The sequence below is a fragment of the Centrocercus urophasianus genome, unplaced genomic scaffold (genome assembly GCF_019232065.1).
Source record: "Centrocercus urophasianus isolate 14NV4802_14NV808 unplaced genomic scaffold, USGS_Curo_1.0 seq_26, whole genome shotgun sequence".
Taxonomy (NCBI): domain Eukaryota; kingdom Metazoa; phylum Chordata; class Aves; order Galliformes; family Phasianidae; genus Centrocercus; species Centrocercus urophasianus.
The window spans coordinates 13,635,874-13,656,044 of record NW_024884822.1 but is presented as its reverse complement, the minus strand read 5'-3'; the positions used below and the strand labels follow the sequence as shown (position 1 = coordinate 13,656,044).

At 53.5% G+C, this 20,171-nt stretch overlaps 1 protein-coding gene across 3 annotated transcripts in view; it reads left to right on the top strand.

Moving 5' to 3' along the window:
• The first annotated feature begins 302 nt into the window (after positions 1-302).
• JADE2 (jade family PHD finger 2) overlaps positions 303-20,171 on the top strand; it is a 53,953-nt gene continuing 34,084 nt past the window's right edge. Inside the window, exons 1-4 of one of the 3 annotated variants that reach the window (XM_042826055.1) lie at positions 303-363; positions 5,832-5,889; positions 7,615-7,700; positions 15,911-16,068. In XM_042826055.1, coding sequence (XP_042681989.1) covers positions 5,832-5,889; positions 7,615-7,700; positions 15,911-16,068 — 302 coding nt within the window. In that variant the 5' untranslated portion in view covers positions 303-363. Of the gene's footprint in view, positions 364-517; positions 643-5,831; positions 5,890-7,614; positions 7,701-15,910; positions 16,069-20,171 lie in introns of those variants that run through there. The other 2 variants (XM_042826056.1, XM_042826057.1) reach the window with 2 other exon arrangements.

The following is a 20,171-nucleotide window of genomic DNA, read 5'->3' as shown; positions in this document are numbered from 1 at the left end:
GCGGCAGCACCATTATCCGGCCCCGCTCCGAAAGTGGCTTCTCCGCCTCCCTCCTCCCGGAGCCCGAGCGGCGGGGCGAGGAGATCCTGAGGAAGTGCGGGGTGAAAAAAAACCCAACAGAGAGCACCCGCGGCGGGCGGGCAGGGCTCGGCGGGCCGCGCTGCGAGCGGCCATCTCGGCTGGGAGCAGCCATGGAGTTCCCGGGCGGCCGCCCCTGAGCAGGGCCGGGACGGCGGCGATGACAGCGGCGTGAGGGGCTCTGCGCATCCCCATCCCGTCCCCGTCCCCATCCCACCCGCCCCGCCCCTCCCCGCCGCCCCCCGCTGCCAGGCGCAACTCTCCGCGGACGCTGCTCCGGCAAAGGTGAGGCTGCGCGGGGGGAGGCGGATGGGGAGGGGGGGGGGGGGGGGGGGGTGGGGCGGGGGGGGGGGGGGCACTTCGCGGCTCGCTTTTTTTTTTTTTTTTTTTAATTATTTATTTTCCTATCTGCTCTATTTATTTATTTATTTACTCGTCTCTCTCTCCTCCCGGCTGGGGGATGTGCGGCATTTCCAGGGGGCGGATTGCGCATGTTGGTCCCTTCCCCGGTTTTAAAGTGCGCGAGGCGAGAAGCGGCGGGGATGTAAACACGAACTTTTCCAGGTTCGCCCCGCAGCTTTTTCTTCCTTTTTTTTTTTTCTTTTTTTTTTTTTTCCCCCCCCCCCCTCCAACCCCCCCCATTGTATTCCCCCGAAATTAATAACTGCGGCAACGGTTGTGCGGACGGACCGCTCTCCGCGTTTCTAGGGGGCTCTGCGCGTTACCGGTGGCGAGGGGGTGGGGGGGGGAAGCTCGGGGGGGGGGGGGCCGTAGGGGCGGTGCCCGGCGGCGCGAGGATCGGAGGCGTGGCGGCCGCCTCCTGCCCCCCCCTTCCCCCGCCCGCCCCAGCGCTCCGCCGCCCCCGGGGCCGCCCGGCCCCTTCCCCACCTGCCACCATCGCGGGGGGTGGGGTGGGAATAACCCTCATAGCTGTGAACCCCGAGCGCTTGCGGAGCGAGGAAGGGGCTGAAGGCATCTGGAGGAAAAACCCTCAGCTCGTCCCCCCCTTTACCCCCCGCACCGAGCGGTGTGGAGTTAGGGGCGCTGGGATGGTCGGGAGGGAGGGGGTTTGCTTGGGAAAAATCAGAGAGCTCCGGCTTTCCCCAGGGGGTGAGGGGAGATCGTAGGAACGGGGTTTGACCTTTAAGCGTTTATTGGCTACCGAGGTTAAAATAAGCTCAGATAGGAGCAAAAATAGCTCTCAGAAAGGTTACATCAAAGGTTACGTTTGTTTTCCTTAGGAAAATTCAGGCTGATCTCTAAAAATGAAGCCTTGGAGCACAGAATGGGAAGGGGACGTGCGAGATTTCAAAGCGGGGAGATGAAATTCATGTGGCTGCTGATGGGGTTTGGGCACCGAGTTCGGAAAGTCGGGCAGGTGGCCCCGCACAGAGGCGGGCACAAGGCCGGCGCGGGGCACTGAGTGCGGGGTTTGGTGCGGGGGGCTCCGGTGCGGCTCAGCCCCGTGCGGTGCGGAGAAGCGGGATGGGGATGGCCCCGGGATGGCCCGGCTGATTGCCGGTGCTGTGTCGGGACACGCTGCAGGCAGAATGAGTAATGAGAGGGTAACAAGTCAGGAAAGGAAAGTTAGAAATGTGAGTAATAAAGTTAGAAGAAAAAGAAAATCCCCTGCTAGATTTGGGGCAAAAAAATGGCAAAGCACAGGAAGTAAACGAGGGCTTGTTTTCATTTAAATTTAAATGAGATTAAATGGTGCCCCTAGGAACCGAGACAGCGGCGCAGCTGGAGCGAGAGGCGGCTCCACCTGGGCGCGGGGCTGCGCCGGCAGCCCTTAACCCGCACCCCTCCATCCGCCGCTGCCGGCTTCGGGCTGCCCGGGGCTGCGCTGCGCTCCCCGGAGGGTTCGGGACGGAGCAGAGCTGCTCCCCCCGCCCCGAGCGCGGGGCTGCGAGCTCACACGTCCTGCTGGGCTGTGGGCACGCTGCGGGGGCATCCCCGCTCGGAAAGTACGTCGTGTCGTCGGGGAAGTGGGGCCGTCCGGAGCTCCCCGGTCGGTGATGAGAAAAGGCAGCGCCGCCAGGACAGCGGAGCGGGGCTGGAGGGCTTCCCACCGCCCCCCCTCCCCTCCGTGAGCAGCTTTCTAACAACGTGCCGCTTTCCTAGACAGAGCCGGGAAACGGTTAACGCGGGGGGAGCGCCGGGGGCCGCCCCGTGGCTCCGTGCCCCCCCTCAGCCCCCGCGCCGGGACACGCCGGGGCGCACCGGGATGCGCCGGGACGCGGCGGTCCGGAGCCGGGCGGGTGCGCGTGCCGCTGGGGGCACTATTTTCTGTTTGTGTTCCTATTTCTGTGCCGGAGGAACAAACAGGGAAGTGGTTTTCTGCAGTCTCATTGCAGCTCGCAAACACAGCGCATATCTCAGCCGCTGTTGTTGCTCAACTGTCACCGAGCGGAGGTCGCGGTGCGGGGAGCGCGGCGCATCCCGAGCGCTGCCACGAGCCGATGCTCGAGCTCTGCTTTTCCTGCGGATTGTGCGGATTTCTGTGCTGTGTTCCCTGTAGAAGCGACAAACCTGCGCGAATTTCTCTTATCCCAGTTCGGAACCGTTCCCTCGGTGACCCAAAGGGCCGCCGCACGCGGTGCCACCGGGAATCCCCGAACGCACGTGTGATGCACAGGGCGCGGAGCTCGCAGGGAGCTGGGAAACCTCCGCGGTTCCTCTGAGCGAAGGGGCTGGCAGAGGGCGAGGAGATGGCCTGAACCCTTTCCTGGTTACGTGGGACCCGGCGAACGGCAGGACAGGAGCTCAGGGTTTGGGCAGGTGCTTCTGAGTCTGCCTCCGCTTCTCTGCTCCTCGATTTCTTCCCGTGGGCCGGGCAAAACAGCATCCCCGAGAACTCGCCCTCGTCCCATAGCGGCGATGGGGATGCTTCACACCGGCACTTCCCTCGGCGGGAATGCTCGATGCAGCGGCGCGGGGTATGGCAGCATCTCCATCCGCCGCTCACCCCTGCTCCGTTGCCCATCCCGCGGCTGTTTCGCCCCGGGTCCTGCCGATTTAAATTTGTTTAGGCTGATGGTTGGCCATCGCGTTCCTCGGTTTTGCATTTATTTGCCTTTTTCAGCTGGAACAAAGGCGATGCTGAGCATGTGTTAGTTCGCAATCAGTCCGGTTTTCGGGTTTGCAGGCATTGGCGCAGTCCAGTCGAGTTGCAGACACTTCAGGGGGATGTTCATTTGTTTATAAAAGAAACCCACATCTGTTTCTATTTGAATCTTTTAAGCGAGCATACATAGAAACCTTTCTCCTGGTTTCTGGCTCTGTAAAAGCCAGAGTTTGGGCCAAGTTTGACCTAAGAGCGACCTTTTCAAAGTATTACAAATTTTTTTGGTATTTGTTTATGACTTTAATAATGATGCCATGTGGAGAACGGGTCAGTTAAAGGTGAAATTAGCTCCTAATGTAAACGGAGGATTAATTTTGGAGCAATGCACTGCGTTTTGTGGAGACTTTGAATGACTCTGTAACACAGAGTTGGAGGCTGGTGGGGGGAGGAATGGGCAGAGAGAGCTCCGGGGTGCGAGGGCTGGGATGCGGGCAGCAGGGGTGGAGGGATGCCAGCAGGGTGCCCAGCCACCATCAGGCCTTATAGCCCTGAGCTCCAGGTGGGGAAATTGCCCAATTACCCTTTTTCTACAGTAAATTCCTCTGTTAAGTACCGCAGTTTACTACTGTTTGGTGGGCTCTGGAAGATGAGCTCTTCAGGAAACTGTGTCCTGGAAGTTACTTTCTGAAAGGTCTGCCCGAGCTTTGGGTTTCAGCTTTGGGTTTCGTCCCTTGTTTCCCTTCCTGCAGGAGGTTGGTGCTGCTGTGTGCTGTCCCCTGCCCGGGCTGGAGCTGCCTTTTGGTGCTGCTGTGTTCAGAGATGCCCATACTTGGCTCAATCAGGGGTTTCATTCAGAGCAATTGAAATGCAGTTTAGTTCAGAGGATGCTCTCTTGATTCCTGTCATATGGGGGCAAAAATGATTTGTTGAAATAGAGCCACAATTTAACCTGTGGTGTTGAGCCGCTTCTGCATGTGAGTACAAACTCATCCCACAAATCCCCCATGGTCACAAGCAGCCCCAGCCCTGACCCCTGTGCTGGGCTCTGAAGATGCATGGCGGGGCAGTGATGCCGATGGTGCTGCTTTGCTATAAAGCCAAAGATGGGAGAACTGGAAATGTCTTTGGGCCTCAGTAGCATTCCTGTGCTCCAGCTCAGGTGGTTCTTCTACCTGTTGGTGTTGGTTTATGGGCTGTCAGTGTTGGGCAGCTCCATGGATCAGTAAGCACAGCTCCATCGCTGTTCTCCAAGAGCCAGCCAGTGGAGCCAAGCACGCAGGTAGCATTTCCACTGAAAGAAAGCAAGCTACAGATAAATCTGCCTTCAATATCCTCTTTCCCCAAGCGAAACCTAACGGTTGCTTGGAACTCAGCTGGTTTAGTAACAGCTGCTAACCTGGGAATCACTGGAGGAATGCATCAGCATTGCCATATTCTCAAGGAACGTTTTTAATGGCGTTTTGACAGGGCAATGCTTTGCAACAGCCCCAGTAGTTAAAATGTTTATGGTGGTGCTTTGTGGTATTATCCCTTCTATTGGTGTGGTGAAGCACAGTGTACATACAGATCGTTGGGTACAGGTGCTGTGAGGGCCTCATGGGAGCAGTGGGGAACTGTGCCCAAGTGGAACTCCTCTGGTGTGTGTGGTGTGCTGCTGCTGAACCACACAGGGCAGTTGTGTCCTTCCCCTGGAGCACAGAGTCTCTGTGCCTCATGTTCTTACAAAGTGTTCTTACAGAAGGCACCAGGGAGGATTCCATGGGGTTGGTGCCTGCAACCTGTGGCTCTCAGCAGCGTGGTCCATGCATAGCGCTCCATCAGAGCCCTGGAGGTGGGGCCATGCTGATCACCACCTGCTGAACCCTGAGAAACCAAGCTCTTCACAAGTGAAAACCTATGCTTTCATTTTCTTTTTGTCCTCCTTTCCCCCCCCTCCCATCCCTTTTTTTTTCCAAGCACCTGCTAACACAGGTGCTCACAGAGGTGCTTCCCCTTCAGCTCTGCCTGCTCAATTCCCAGGTAGAGGGAGTGCTGCTCTCAGGCATGCCTGCCTTGTTCTGGGCCCCCTGCAGTGCTGCCCTGTGCCCCTCTCATCCAGGAGGTGCAGTGGCAGCAGCTGGGAGCTGCCCAGCAGTGCTGGAGGAGGTCTGGGCTGTGGGAAGCATGCTTCAGGCTGCAGATACATCACAGCTCTTAAAAGAAGTCAGTGCAGCCCGAGTGGGAAGATGACTCAGAGGGTAAAACCCCAGGCTCGTTGCACAGGGGTCCTCTTGAATTCAGTGCTGCATGGACTTCCCCTACAGAAATATGAAGAATGCACAGAGTTTCCATTCCTGTAGCTGTGCACTTCCCACAAGCACAGCCCGGTAGTTCTGGGCACAGCCTCCGGGCCCTGCAGCCTCGTGGGGCATCACTCAGTGTGGAGCTGCACGGGGCCCTGGGGCTGTGTGTGCTGCAGAGCACTGCTCTGAGCAGTCACTGTGTGTTCGCTGTACTGGCTGGGAGCAGGCAGAGCTGGGGAAGAAGTGCAGCCACGTGCTGATAAATAAAAACCTAGTGGGGATTTTGCGTGTCCTTTTTGGAGCTCTGGGTGCCCTGTTGGGGGGTGGCACCCAGGGCAGGCAGGCAGGGGTGCGGAGAGGGGGTCTGGGCGTGGGGTGTAATGTACTGTTCTTTTTTGTTGCAGATGGAAGAAAAACGACGGAAGTACTCGATCAGCAGTGATAACTCAGACACCACTGACAGTAAGACCTTTAATTTGAGACTTTGGGCGAGACAACTGAAGTGGTTCACCTCCAGGAGGGAAAGCGTTGGAATAATTACTTTGTGAAGAGCTGAGGAAGCTGTGTTTGCTCCATTTGCTGGAGATTTGCTTCACAATGAATTGCACGTGGGGTTGGGTTTGTCAGAAGTGCAGCACTGATGTACAGCAGAAGCTGATAGCAATGGAGATGTTGGGCTGTAGGCTCCTTGTTCTGTTGGAAGTCCCCTACTCATGCAGGGAGCTGTGCCGTGAGCCCCATCAGGCCTCAGCTGAGCTGTGCTGGGAGGCTTCTGCTGGGGTCAAGGTGAAGCCCAAGCCTTCCAGTTCCCTTCCTGTGAGCTGAGGAGGGATGTGGGAAAAGGGACAGGGCTCAAGCCAGCAAAGATTGCAAGCCCACGCTTGCTGTCAAGCACATACCTCACTTCATCCTCATTCAGCAGAGCACAGAAGCATGTGCTCAACAATAAACATGTGCAAATGTGCTGAATTTTGGCTATAAATAGAGTGCTTTCCTCTCCTACTTATTGCAGGGCTTTGCCCGCTGCAGCAGCACCGCTGAACCACGTTGGGGGTTGAGGCATCTTTAGCATGGCATAAAACATCGTGCCCTTATCTCTGTTGGACTTTGATACTTGTGCTGCAGGTGATAGTGAAGCTGTTGACAAATGCTCTCCTGCAGGATAACTGTAAACAGAAGGATGACCTCTTTGCTGTGCCTTTGCTCAGAAGGCGTGGTGGTAGTGATGATCTAAGCCTGTGTAATTGCAGTGCCACGTGGCACTGGTTTGGCATTGGCTTATAGGCACAGTGTGGTTTAGCCCTTCAGTGGTAAAAGCAATGTTCAGTAGACCTATTGACAGCCAATTTGGTGTGCTTCCAAAATACTGTTATGCAACTGGAGGGATCCAGTTGTACAAAAGATGCCACCATCAATTAGTTTATCATTTACTGTCACCAAATGAAAACAGCTTTTTTCTTGATGCTGGCAGTAGTAGTAGTAGTCACACAGGTGAGCTGGAAATAGTAATTAATAACAGAGCTCCCATTGCATTTCAGGCTTCAGCAGCCATTGCCTCATGGAGGTGGTAGCAGCAGTGGCAGTACTGCACGAGTCAGGACAATGAGAGTCCATTCATAATAATCCTGGAGTAAAGCAATCCCAAATCCCACAGCAAATACTCTCCTACTACTGATGTGTGCTGTCGTGTGCAGAGGGGGCTGCTGAGCTGCACACAGTATGGAAGTTACTGATCCTGCTGCTGGCGAGGAAGTTTTATACTCGTGGTCAATATCTTTTCTGCCAGAGTCTGAAGTCCTTGAGTGGTTCAGGGCCTTCACTTGGAGCATCCGTGCTGGAACAGTTCAATCTCCTCCCTGAGTGGTGATTCCAGGAGATCCCTGGCTTACTCCCTGATGGAAGCCATTTGTTCTTATGGCTTTGGGCAGTTCTGATGTCTTCTCTTGAGAGCAGTTTTCTTAAGTTCAAGGGGCTCTGTTTCATCATCTGTGGCATCAGGAAAGTGATGCTGATCTGTTCTGGTGAAGCACCCTGAGATGTGCACAGCTGTAACGCCACACTGGGGTTTATCACCTCCTAGCATTGTCCAGGGTTGGCTTGAGGCTGTGGGGGCAGCAGTGACACAGACAGTGACGCAGACAGAACTTGGTCTCTTTGTCGGGTAACATCTCTTCTGCCTTCTTGCAGGTCACACCACATCCGCGTCCAGATGCTCCAAAATCCCCAGCACCAAATCCAGCTGGTCCCGGCAGAAGGAGAAGAAGCCCTCTGAGGTATACAGTGTGAAGTGCTGCCCAGGACCTGATCTCCTGGTTCTCAGAGGGGCCCTGTTCGTGCAGATGGGGTTTGGAGGTGGCCCTAGGCTGGTATCCCGGGCTTGGTGCCCACCTGGTGCCCTTTGGCTGTGCCTTGCTGCCCTTGCATGGCTCAATTCCATTTGCAATAGACATAGAAACTATACTGAGCACAAGCTGTTATTGTAGCAACTGCTCTGCTTAGTGGCAGTCATCTTCATTCCCAGAGCGGTGTGAGCAAAGCCAGAGTGACATTGCTCACACGTTTCCATCCAGACCAGTGTCCAAACAGAGCTAAGTTTAGCTGAAGGTGGAGCTGGCAGGGCTGCAGCCTCCCTGAATGCAGGCTGTAAATCCTGCCTCTAGCTGCTGCGCTGTGCTGCTCCTGGGCTGTGGCCCGGTGAGCACAGACCTTTGTAACATCCCCCCTTTGCTTTGAGCTGAGATTTTGAGGTTTTCCTGTGGTCACTGCCTGAGTTACAGCTGCGCTTAGTTTTTTCTCGCTGTGACAGATTTACACTGATGTATCTAATGTGTTGGCAGTGGACAGGGGTTTAAAAAGCCCAGGTTGCTTGTGCCTTAAGGGCTAAGGAGCTGCTGTGACTGCTGAGGTACTTGGGAACTCTACAGCAAACAAAGAGCCCAGGTACAGGTGTCAGTGCCTGCTGACAGCTGGGAATGTTGCTTTGTGGTTATCAGTGTGTCTCTCAGAATGAGCGATGGGGGGTTCTGTGAGCTGAGGCCCGGGTACAGAGACAATGTCTGGGGTATCTCCCCCTGCTGAGACACCATCACCCCTCCATGAGATGGCACTAAGGATGGGGGTGAGCCAGGTGTGCACCCTGGGGATGTTACTGGGCTGTGTCTGTGGCACCCACTGGGACATTAGGGCCTGTGAGGACCAGGTTCAGAGCATGCAGCCCTGGAGCAAGGAAACTGGAGCAGAGCTTGGCAGTGCAATGCTGGAGGACTGTTCTGGGTTCATGTAACTGTTGAGGCAGAGTGATCCACAGCAGCACATTAGCATTGGAACTGCAGGGACCTGGGGAAGGCGACACGCAGTGCCTCACGCTGGAGATGGGCCAGGACGCTCAAGCTGACAAACCAACTATAAAAGTTCAGTGGGAACCTGAGCAGATGTGAGCTGTCTGGATCTCAGCTGGAATTCCCCATCTTGCATCTTCCCTGCAGTTGCTGGGTGCAGTGCCAGCCGGGTTCAGCTCCGGGTGGAATCCAAGGGCTTGGCTGGGCATCATCGGCACGGCCCAGGGCACACAGCAGGGGTGTGGAGGTCTCCTCAGTCAGCGTTGGTTTGTGGATTTCCACTGCAATAGCATCTTCCAAACCATCCCCAGCTGCCTCATGTCCTGCTGTGGCCTTGGCACCCTAGGCATGCTGTGCCGGTGCTGAGCTGCAGCAGTGGCCCGTTTCTGTCCATTGGACGTGTTGCAGGGCCTTGAGCAGGGAGATTTTAGGGCATAGAGCCAGGTGGGCATCCTGTGCTGGAATGGCAAATGTGGAGAAGAGCAAAACTGTCAACACACCGCTGTCAATCCTGCTTAACATGAAATACCAAGGTGCCTTGATCATCATACTGAGGATGGAGAAGGTAACAGGGAAAGCACAGTGAAGCTATTGGACATCACACGCTGCCATACAGCCTGTCTCGGTCATTTTGGGGTGATGCAGCTGTTTCAAACACCAGCCTAGACTGAGATTTGCACATGGCTGCTGGCTTTGCAAGGATCCAAGCAGCACTCTGTGCACTGCCAGCTCCCCAGCACAGGCAGCTCAGGCACAGCTTAGGATGCAGGGACAGTGGTGTTGGGGGACAGCCTGAGGATCACCCCCGACTTCTGCTGTCCCTCCCAAAGTTGTGTCCCTGTTTCCCTGCAAGAGGGCTAGAGAAGGAGCTGCCATCTGCATTCCCCTGGCAGCGTTCACAGGAGATAAAAAAAAAATCAGAAGCATTAGTGTTACATAGTTATTAGCTGGGTCAGGGGGTGATGTTTATTATGAAAGACTCTGTGAGAAGGGATTAACTACGCACATTAAAAACCACCCAATACGAGGCATCTGGAAAAACAAGCTTCTTTACATGGAAAAGTACTGAGCTGTTTGTAAACATCCGTGATGGTGGCCATTGCCAGGGAGGGTGATTATATTTATCTGTGCATGTCACAGGGCTCTGCCTGGGCTCTCTCCCGATGTGTCCCAGACTTTGGGCTCTGTGAAAGCTCACAAAGGTGGCAGCCATCCCCGTACCCACCAGGCTGCTGGCAGGGAAGCCTCGGGGCTGAGGATGGAGTGAGGCAGCTCCTTGCATCAGCAGTGCCTGATTGCGTTAATCTCCTGATTGCATTTATCTCATTAGGGCTCATTCATCCCTGGACATGGGCTGGAGAGAGCAGAGTTCCTGCAATTCCAAGTGCTGCTGCCCCAAGCAGTTTTGTGGGGTGCAGGGATGCTGCTGGTGGCAGCAGGGTAGAGGATGTGCTCTCAGCTCCTCCTGGTTCTTGATGCTGAATCTGGAGCAGGGATGAGATGTGCCTGAAGTATGGATTTTTGCTTCTCGTGCAATCCTGCCCCAGCCATAGGGCTGCAGGGCTGCAAGCATAAGCCTCGCTGGGTTTGATGGCTGTCGTCAGCCCTCTATCCTGTTTCTGACAGGGAACAGTTGTCAGTGTCTAAGCAGAGGATATAAGAACAAGGCAAGTGTGTAATGATGCTCGCCGGTTACATCCTGCAGCTCCCAGCCATCAGCGGCCTGGGGACTCTCTTGGATGCTACATCTGAGTCACTGCGTTAGCCAGGATGTTAGTCATTAGCTTCTGAACTATTCGGGATCCAGAGCGCTGCCACGAGCTGCACTGCTGGAATGCTTTGTGGGGGCAGAGGTACCTGCTGCCCTGGGTCGCCCTGCTGCCTGCCACAGCTCTGCTGTCAGCTCTCCCCGTGCAGCTGCTGCTCATCTCGCCCAGTGTCAGCACTGCCCCTCTCGCTCAGACCCATCCTGTTGGGGATCTCAGGACTGCAGCTGCATGCTGTCTTCAGGATGAGAGGGAAGCTGTGGATTTATGCAGTTTACATTATTTTCTGCTTTTCTCCTTTAGATATGACTTCCATGTTGGGGAAGATGTCTTTTTCCATCTCTTTACAAGCACTTAACCCTTTTTAAACGCCCTCATTTTTATATCATTTACCTTCTAGGAAGCAATTATTGTTGCACCGCTTCTCTCTGTGTTGAAATCTTTTCCCATTGCAGTAGGTACGTGCTGCTACAGGTAGCTGTGAATTTAGACACTGGGCTCTCCGTGCTTTAAGAAAGACATTTGTAAGAGGCCATGTGGCCAGGCAGGGCTGGATATACTTCTACTGTGCTGAATGAAGAGAAAATATGCCACTGCTGAAAGGTTGGACTGCGGTGCCTTTGTCGCTTTTCCCAAGCCAGCGTGGTTCTAACAGATTAATGCCATTGTCTTTTGAATGCTGAGAAGGGCAGGATGAAAATGCTTCTAGTTCCTATTTTAAATTCTCTTGTTCGTTGGGTCTTTAACATTCAGCATTTCAAGAGGAAACAAGAATAGATTAAGAGATAGCGGCCTGGATCCCAAATGAACACGAGAGTAAGTATTTTTCTCCCCACAGGCAGATAATATCACGGCTTACAGACACGCATCAGGCACTGCCACGTTTCTGAGCCCTGCTACTGCACATTGCTGCTCTGCTCCTTTTGGAACGGGCCAGAAGAGTGTGACAGAATGCCTGGGAAATGAGATGGGGAGGGAGCCGGGTGGGCAGCCAAGGGCTGGACCCGCAGAGGTGCCAGCTCCAGCTGATACGAAGACAGTTTGTCCAACCAAAAGATATTCCCAGGGCTCCCATTGTTCTCATTGTTTTCTCTTTCTCTCAAAATCCTTGTGACTCATGAGCTACAGCAAACAATTTTCTGCTTGAAAGAATGAAGGGCTCATTGCATCGCTGAAGGGAGGAGAGACCTGTGGGATGGGTGAGACCTCGTGGAATGGGTGGTGATGGAGGAGAGGTGTCGAACCAGAACCTCAAGAAAACCTTTCGTCTGAGTTTCCAGAACTGCTTCATGCTGAGAACCAGCTGTGGCTGGTTGTGTGCTGCACAACCACAGAAGAAACGGTGCCTAATGCTCCCAGTGCTGCTCTGGAGCTTACAGGGATGCTGCTGCGCACGCTGGGTGTCGGAGAGGGCTGCGCTCTGCAGCGTGGAGCACTTGGGAGAGGTTCATTTTTGCAGAACCTTTGGGGGTGCAAACACCAGTGTGCACAAACAAGAACCTGTACAAGGATTGCCACCACTGTGCAGAACCCGGCGTGGTCCCCGGGCTCACTGCGCTTCTCATAGCTGATTAAAAGCAGCGCTAGACGAGTGTTTCTTTAGTTTAGATTTAAAGACCAAAACAGATTCAGCTTCTTGGCTCTCACCCAGCAGCTGATCTCATATAAGTGGAAAGCAGTTAGTAAAGGATGTGAATCTGATGTTCTCGGGTCAGTGTGTGGGGCTGGTGGGGTAAGTGGCAGCTTTGGCCCCGCTGTGTGCTGCCTCTGAAAGCACAGTCCTCGCGTTATGTGGAGCTGAGCAGTGGTGAGCTCGGCTCATTGCTGAATTGAGGAGGTTTGTAGGCGAGTGTAAAGACCTTGACATTGATATGGGGATCTCAGAGAGGCTGTGGAAAGGTACAAAGGCAGGGCTGATGAGCAGAGATGAAATGCAGAACTGGAGGAGGATGCTTTTTGTGCAGTGCAGACCCACATTGGGCTGAGCCCTGGCTACAGCCGCAGGTCACAGGAGGGGACATTTGGGTTGCTGGCGCAGTCACCCAAGAATACCCTTCTTGGAGCCAGGCAAAGTGAGAAATTAGGATGTCAGAATCAGAAGTTATGTTGTTTCTCATTAATGTAGTCTTTGGTTTTAGTTGAGAGAGATCAATATGGCTTTTGCTTCACAACAGTGAACTACAGAAATAATAACAAAGATGGATATATCCTTGGGTAATGTGATGGTTCTTGAATTGCATTGATTTCTCATGTTTCTGGTCCTCTGGGATGGGCTGCCAGCATTGTGCGTTGAAGGGATGAGGAAGTGGCAGCAGCGGGTGATAAGGGGCCAGTGGGCAGCAAGTGACATGATGGCCCTGTCACCCTTTGGGAGGTCACCACTGCCCTGTGTGCCAGCGGTGTGGGTTGATGCCCTGTAGGTCAGCTGGAACCCAGTGGTGAAGCTGAGGAACACGGCAGAGGACAGATGGAGGTCTCCATGATGGGATTCTTTCCTGGAGAAGCTGTTGTGCTGCTTGGGCAGCTCTTGGCTGGAGCACGTGGAAGGAGGCAGGTGCAGGTGTGGCTTCTTCATATTGTTCAGTGGAGCATCATCCAGAGGTACCTGGTGCTCCCAAAGATCCATGGGATGTGTATGGCAGGACTTGACTTAGCTAACAAGAGCTACAGGAGCCTGTAACCGAACGGTCACGTTGACCGGGTGTTTCTGGATATAAGAGCTCTGCTGGCCATTGAAATCACACAGTACCATGAAAGCAAAGGGAAGTAATTCACATCTGTAATTCTTGACTGCTGGTTCCATACGGTGTATGACAGTTGGCTGCTCGGTCTCTCTTGGTGCTGCCATTGGCTCCAGGTGCCACCAAGGTGAGCACCCACTGGTCCCTGCAGCATGGCTGTGGCACAGGGCAGGTGGCAGCCGGGCTGCTGAGACAAATTGTGGGTTCCTACGGGAGGGAAGAAACAGTAAACAGTGCTATTGAGGGAAAATTGCTTGTTTTCTGGTACACAACTTTCTCTTCACCGCCAGGTCCTCAGTTCATCAGTGCCCAATTTGTCCTTTATTTAGTTTTCATAAATAATTCAGAAGAGTTTGAGTAGAATAATTGAGTCTTTTCCCAACTCTAATCCCAGACAATTCAAAACAAAAAGACATTTAGATTACAATTTGTGCGTATTAGCTGTTGGGAGATTTCCAGACAACTGATCTGCTTTCCTTTACAATTTCTCTGGCGTTCTATCATTTCTAAAGTGTTCTGCTTTGATAGTTAATAATTTGAGCGTTTCCAGTTCTTCATGAAGAGACAGAGGCATCGCTGTGATAAAGTGCTGGTGTGCTCACTGCCTTTGGAAGTGCGAGCTTATCTGTTTTCCAAGAAGGACTAAATAAATGAAGTGGTAAGATTGCACATCCAGCCCGCGATGCGCCTTATCATCTTTGGGGAAATAGATACAATCGTGCTTATTTGGCTTAAAATTAAAACTCTGCTTCTTCGGGGATGCGAGCTGAAGAGTCAGAAGGGGTGGATTTGGGGAAGAGCCTGTGCTGTGCGGGGGGCAGGAGCTGCAGGGAGGGCTGTGCAGTGGTGAGGTGTGCGCAGTGTCCTGGCCGGAGCGTGGCCGCGTGCTGCCATGTAGCAGGGAGCTGCAGCAGGCTGACCTTGTTTTCTTCTTGCTGCCTGGTACACCAACACACAGCTCTGCGAGGATTATGACTTCTTGCAGACTCCTCGTGCTTAATTAGTGTTGATCTTAATCTTTTTTTTTTTTTTTTTTTTTAAATGCATTGACAGCACAGCAAAGCGTTTCTGTGGTGCTTGTAGCAAGGAATTTGTTGCAGTGAGAGGCTTAGAGGAATTTGATCTTTCTGACATGGAGCCCATGTGTGACTGCAGTATGGAGGCTGTTGGTTGTGTTCATTGAGGGATGTGCTGGGGCTGTGCTTGGGCTGCTCAGATCTGCTTTGTAGGGTTCTGAGCACCAATGGGATGGAGGTACCTGCACAGTTCTAGGAGGTCCCAACATAGAAAAGGTTGTTTATTGTGTTTAACTCTAATTGGGTTATCAGCTGAGGCTCTGGGGATTAAACAAACTGACCTAAATCCCAGTCTGAGTGGTCTTAGTTAATGTCCAGTTTCCTGCATCTTAGCTGATTTAGTTTCCAAAACACTCCAAAGAGTGTTATCATTGAATTGAAAATGCAAAACCATCCTGTGGCCTCTACTGTGGCTCTCACAAAGCAGCCCTCGATCTGAGGCTGACACTGGAAGCGGGCAAAGCAGCACTGAAGGAAACACCTGGTCTGTCCCAGTTCTGCAGAAGGAGCAGTGCTTGGAGCTCGGTGGTGTCCCAGTCTGGCTGCTGGCATCATTGACATCATTGCAGCTAATAGCAGATGGTAGAAAGGAGAAACCATCCATTTTCATTTACAATTTATTTTTACCCTGCAATAGACAGGATTGCTCGCGCCGTTGCTGTCAGGCAGTCCCCTGGAAGGAAAGCCTTATTTACCGCAGTGGATTATTTTGGAATGCTTTTCTCATCGCAGTGCACTGGGGAAGGCTCTGCAGGGCCAAACGAGAGATGGGAGAGAGCCCATTCCCTGCCCAGGAGTGGGGGTTGTCACACGGAGGGCTCTGTGTTTCCAAGCGGGTTTAGTGGGTCAGGAGAAACCTCTGCGTGTTTGGCTGTGGGCATGGACACAGGCATCTGTATCACCATTTAGCCAGAGATTTTCCTGTTCACTAAGCAAAGAATTTTTTTCCAAGACTGTAAACTCAGCTTTGCCCTTGGGTATGAGGGAGACAATGAGCAAGTGAAATGGCATTACAGCTCAGCGATGCCTTTGTGTTTCCACCGACCCATCAGGCGGCGGGGAGCCCATCTTCACATACCAGCTCCAAACTCCTCACCCAACCCCAGGCTGGTTTTCCGTAGCCACGGCTCCAACTGTGGCCGGAGCAGCAGAGCTGCTGTGGGGATTTTCTGATGCTGATGCTCCCCACTGCAGCAGTTCTGGAGATGGAGTTGCTGTCAGCTGTTGCCATATAAATCTCTCCAAATGCCTTCTGTTGATTCCAGTAACATCTGGAGTTACCTGCAGGTGTGCAGTGCCAAAACTGGGGCAGGGTCACCCAGTGAGGTGGGCTGTGCTTGCATGCCTGTGGGTGTGCAAAAGCTGCTCATCTCCTTTCATGTCAAGAGTAAGAGGAGCATCTCTTGCCCCAGTTAAAATGGTAGAAAGCCCATTGCTGTGAGCACCCGGAAAAATGCCGCCCATCACGGCGTCAGGCCAACGTGGCACATCTGTCACACTGTTGCCCATGGCCATGCCCCATTTCCTGCCCTCCACCCAGTGTTGGTGTTTTCCCTTCGCAGGTTTTCCGCACGGACCTGATAACGGCCATGAAGATCCCCGACTCTTTCCAGCTCAGCCCTGAGGAGTACTACGTGCTGGCAGACCCCTGGCGCCAGGAGTGGGAGAAGGGCGTGCAGGTCCCAGCCAGTGCCGAGGCCATCCCTCAGCCCGTGGTCAGGTAAGCAGCATCCCTGCGCCTTGCGTGCTCGTGGCTGGGGGTTCTGAGCTGGGAAAACCAGAGGGAAGCTGTGAAGATAATATTAGGTTGGATATTAGGAATGATTTCTTCTCAAGAAGAGCGGTCTGGCATTGGAACTGGTGGGAAACCAGAAACATGGAGATGTGGCACCTGGAGATGTGGTCATGGGTGTGATAGGGTGAGTTGTGTTGGACCTGGGGATCTTAGAGGTCTTTCCCAGACTTAATGGTTCTGTGATTCAGTGCTCAGAGATGTGGAGCTTCTCTCCTATGGAGAAGGGCTGAGGCTGTTTGGCCTAGAGAAGGGAGACCTCACTGCAGCCTTCAGAACTTGAGGGGTGCTTGTGGACGGAAAGAGGGTGACTTCTTGCATGGACAGTTAGCAATAGGACAAGTGAGGATGGCTTTAAATTAAAAGAGAGGAGATTTAGATTGGATATTAGGAGGACATTCTTTACCCAGTGGTGGACAGTCACTGGCATTACTGTGCAGAGCTCTGGATGCCTCATCCCTGGGCGGTCTGGCCAGCACATGCAGGGTGGGACTGGGGAGGCTGTGAGGTCCCTTCCAATCCAGCCTCATTCTACGGCTATGATGGAGCTGTATGTCATGATGTAGGGGTGCAGGAGCTGGCCCCTAAATTAAAAACTTCTGTGAGCCGTTCTTCTGTGTTGCGAATGTGATGGGGATGCAGAGATTAGAGGGCTGGGGAGCCCAGCATTAGTCAGGCATTTGCGGGACCTTGCATTGGCCTAGATTGGGACCTTGTTAGCTATTTTAAAATGGGGAAGTTTAAAGGAGGCACTAAAACAGCTGCTGAGGCACAAAAGAAATATGGACGAGCCACTGCCCCATCACAGCCACGGCTGAAGATGCTGTGGGGGGAGCAGGGGGAGCCATGGCACAGGCATTGTGCTGCTGTGGGGTGGGCTGGGGCCGTGGGCTGCTCACAGTGAGGGGTTTGGGGCAGCACTGGTCCCATGGAAGCTCCATTCATACACAGCTGCTCTTGCAGCTGCCGGCCCCGGGTCTGATGCAAACTTTTGTGCATACCCCCCCAACCCCCCAGCTCTCCCCAAGGGAAAACAGAGAAAGAAATGAAACTTTAATGAGTCTGAACACATCAAAAGGGAAGTTGTAAAGGGGACTGTTGAGTTGATTTAATCCTTAAGAAAAGAGGAGAAAAAAAAAAAAAAAGGAAAAGCAACAAAAAAAAGCGGCAAGTAGAATATCTTTTTAAAGTTGTCTTTGATAGCTAACCGCAGCCTGTGCTCGTGAGTGCTCTGCTCCCCAGCTGAGGATCATGCTGGGGCTATTTCCAGCTGAGAAGTGATAGCTTGGCAGTGCCCTGCTGGAGGTGCCCTTCTGCAGCTGACCCCAGCAGCATCTGCCTGGCAGTGCTGTGTCTGCTCCTGAGTAGCCGGCTGTGAGCTCTGTGGGCAGATCACACCTCTGTCTGCTCCCCTCCCCTTGTTTCCAGGGCTCCTGAGCACTGGCAGCTCTGTCCTGCTTCCTGTAGGGTTTCTTTGCAGACCAGAACCAAATCACAGAGGCCTTCTGCTCGTGTTGCTCTGTCTCTGTGTGGGTCTCTGCCCAGAGGACAGCTGCATATTTTCCCACCGCAGCAAGATGAGCTCATGGCTGTGCAGGTGCCTTTTCTGATGCATCCGTCCCTTTTCTGGCAGGGCAGCACACATGGTGTGGGGTACTCTGTCCCTCTGATGGCATCACTGCCCTAAGTACTACATCAGTTAGTGCTGTGGGCTGGTGATGCACTGAGCTTTTTGCAGGCTGGAAGCTCAGAGCCCAATGACTACTGCTCCTCCAGGGCAAGAGCTGGCACAGCTTCAGGTGCAGCACTGCCAGGGGCAGCATTTTGCTTTGTGCCACATCTCAATGTGGTGTTAGAGAGCATTGCCCATAGAAATGGGGGGAAATGCACTGAAAGGTGCGTTGCACAGAGCTGCTGCTCTTCTAATCTCTTGCCTGGGTGCTCAGAAGTGCACTCTTCCTCCTTGCGCCTTGCCTCTAGGTTGTGCAAATCCAAAGCTGAAAATGAGATTTTGAAACGTTTTATTTTGCTGGAGCTCTAAAATGTCAAAGCTGTGGGTGAAGCAGAAGGGGAAAGCGCTTTCTTTTAAGGCATGCTTTCCTCAGAAAGCAGCTGCCTGGAAATGCCTTCACTGAGAACCACCTTAACACGGGGTCCGTTGCAGACTGATGTGAGGCACAGAGGAAGAGCATCCTTTGGCCCCTGTGTCACTGTGCTCTGGTGCCTGGGGCTGGATGCCACCAGCCATGTGTGTGCTGCCTGCACAGCAGAGCCGCTGGGCAGTGTGGAACATTGCATGCTTCCTCACCACAAACCTGACTCATCAGTGCTTAAAAGGAGGTTCATTTTATGCAGCAGCTTGCTTGGGAATTGCCCACAGCCTCAAGGGCAAAGCTTGGCTCTAAAAGCCATTGAAAGGCAAATGAGAGCAGGGAAAATGAGGAGTTAGTTTCTCCCAAGAGTGGTGTTTCCCATTAGTCTGGGTCCCATAGCCAGGAGGTGCCCTGGGCAGCCCAGTAGCAGGGCTGAGCCATGCAGCCCCAGGATGGGTTCACAGATGGGGGAACCCCAGCACAGACATTACCAGGGTGCTGGATGCAGAGTGGGACCATCACAGCTTGAGGTTAAGGGTAAGCAAGTAAGGAAACAGCACCGAATGCAGTTATCCTGGTGGTCTGGGAGCGTCGAAGTATGGGGACCATTCAGTCACCAGCTGGGAACGAGAACCTTTGGGGCAGCCAAAGTTGTTCCACGGAAGGTTCAGGTTGGGTATTGGGAAAAATTTCTTCTCTAAGCAGTCAGGCACAGACACAGACTGCCCAGGGAGTGGGGGAGTAACTGTTCCTGGAGGTGTTCCAGAGCTGTGGAGATGATGGCACTTGGGTACGTGGTCATTGACCATGTGGTGGGGGTGGTCTGGGTTTGATTTGGGGATTTGAGAGGTTTGTTCTAACCTCAGTGATTCTATGGTTTTATGAGCTCTACCTTTCCACAGTTATGCCATGATGAGCTCTGGAGGAAGATGCTCTTTGCTTTCTGCATGGTTTCTTATATGGGGCCACAGAGCCCTTCCCTCACAGTGGGTACAGAGCCTGACCCCAGCTCATCCTGGTGCACCAGGAGCATCGTTCCGTGCGGCACTGGCCCCTATCTCTGGTGCTGTGCACCTGTAAGTCTTTAGTTCCTTATTTAGTGAATCGTTTAACATCTCCCTTCCCTGAGCTGACAGGGATGTGGGCAGGACCTCGAGGCAGCTCTGGGAGCTCACATTAAGCTCCATCAGTATGTGCTGTATACTCTGCTTCCTGTGAATGTGCGCACAGCGGGAGGACGAGCAGGAAGGCTGCTTCTTGCTGGCAGGGTTCCCAGATATTCTTGGCGTCGCAGATCTCTCCTTGCATCGTTGCTGTGGCCCTGTTTGAACAGAAAACAGAAAGTGCTGTGGCAACAGGAAGGAACAAATGCTGGTGGTGGGTCAGTGGGAGAGGATGAACGGCTGCCACGCCATCCGGGCAGTGATGTGACCGTCCCCTTTAGTCTCCTCTATCCCATGTCCTCCAGAAGCACAGCTGCAGGTGGAGCAGAGCTCTGGCTGTGCTGTATGATGCTGCTGTGGGAGCCCTGGGCAAGATGTGGGGCTGCCAGGTGTTGAACCCAGGAAGTGCCCCAGCATCTACCACAGTTCTGTTGGAGTATGAAGCCAGCACACTGCGTCCCAGCCGGGGCTGCGCTTCCTTCCCTCCTTCCTCCCATCCCTCCCTCCCTCCCGCAGCCGGCTGCCTGCTGCCTGTTGACTCATCAGCAGCTTCCCTCGGGCTTTGCTGCAGAAGGGGCAGGCAAGATTCTGCAGCACTCTGTGTGTCTCTTGGAGCCGTGCTGTTGTTTTAACATGAGATGCCTGGGTTGTATTTTTTTTGTTTGTTTGTTTGTTTTTCCCACCCACTGTGGTGAAATTGTGTGAGCTCAGGGCTCCGTCAGGTTCATGTGAGTGGGTTCCTCTCTCAGGAGCTGCAGCCCCAGTGGGGGTGTCA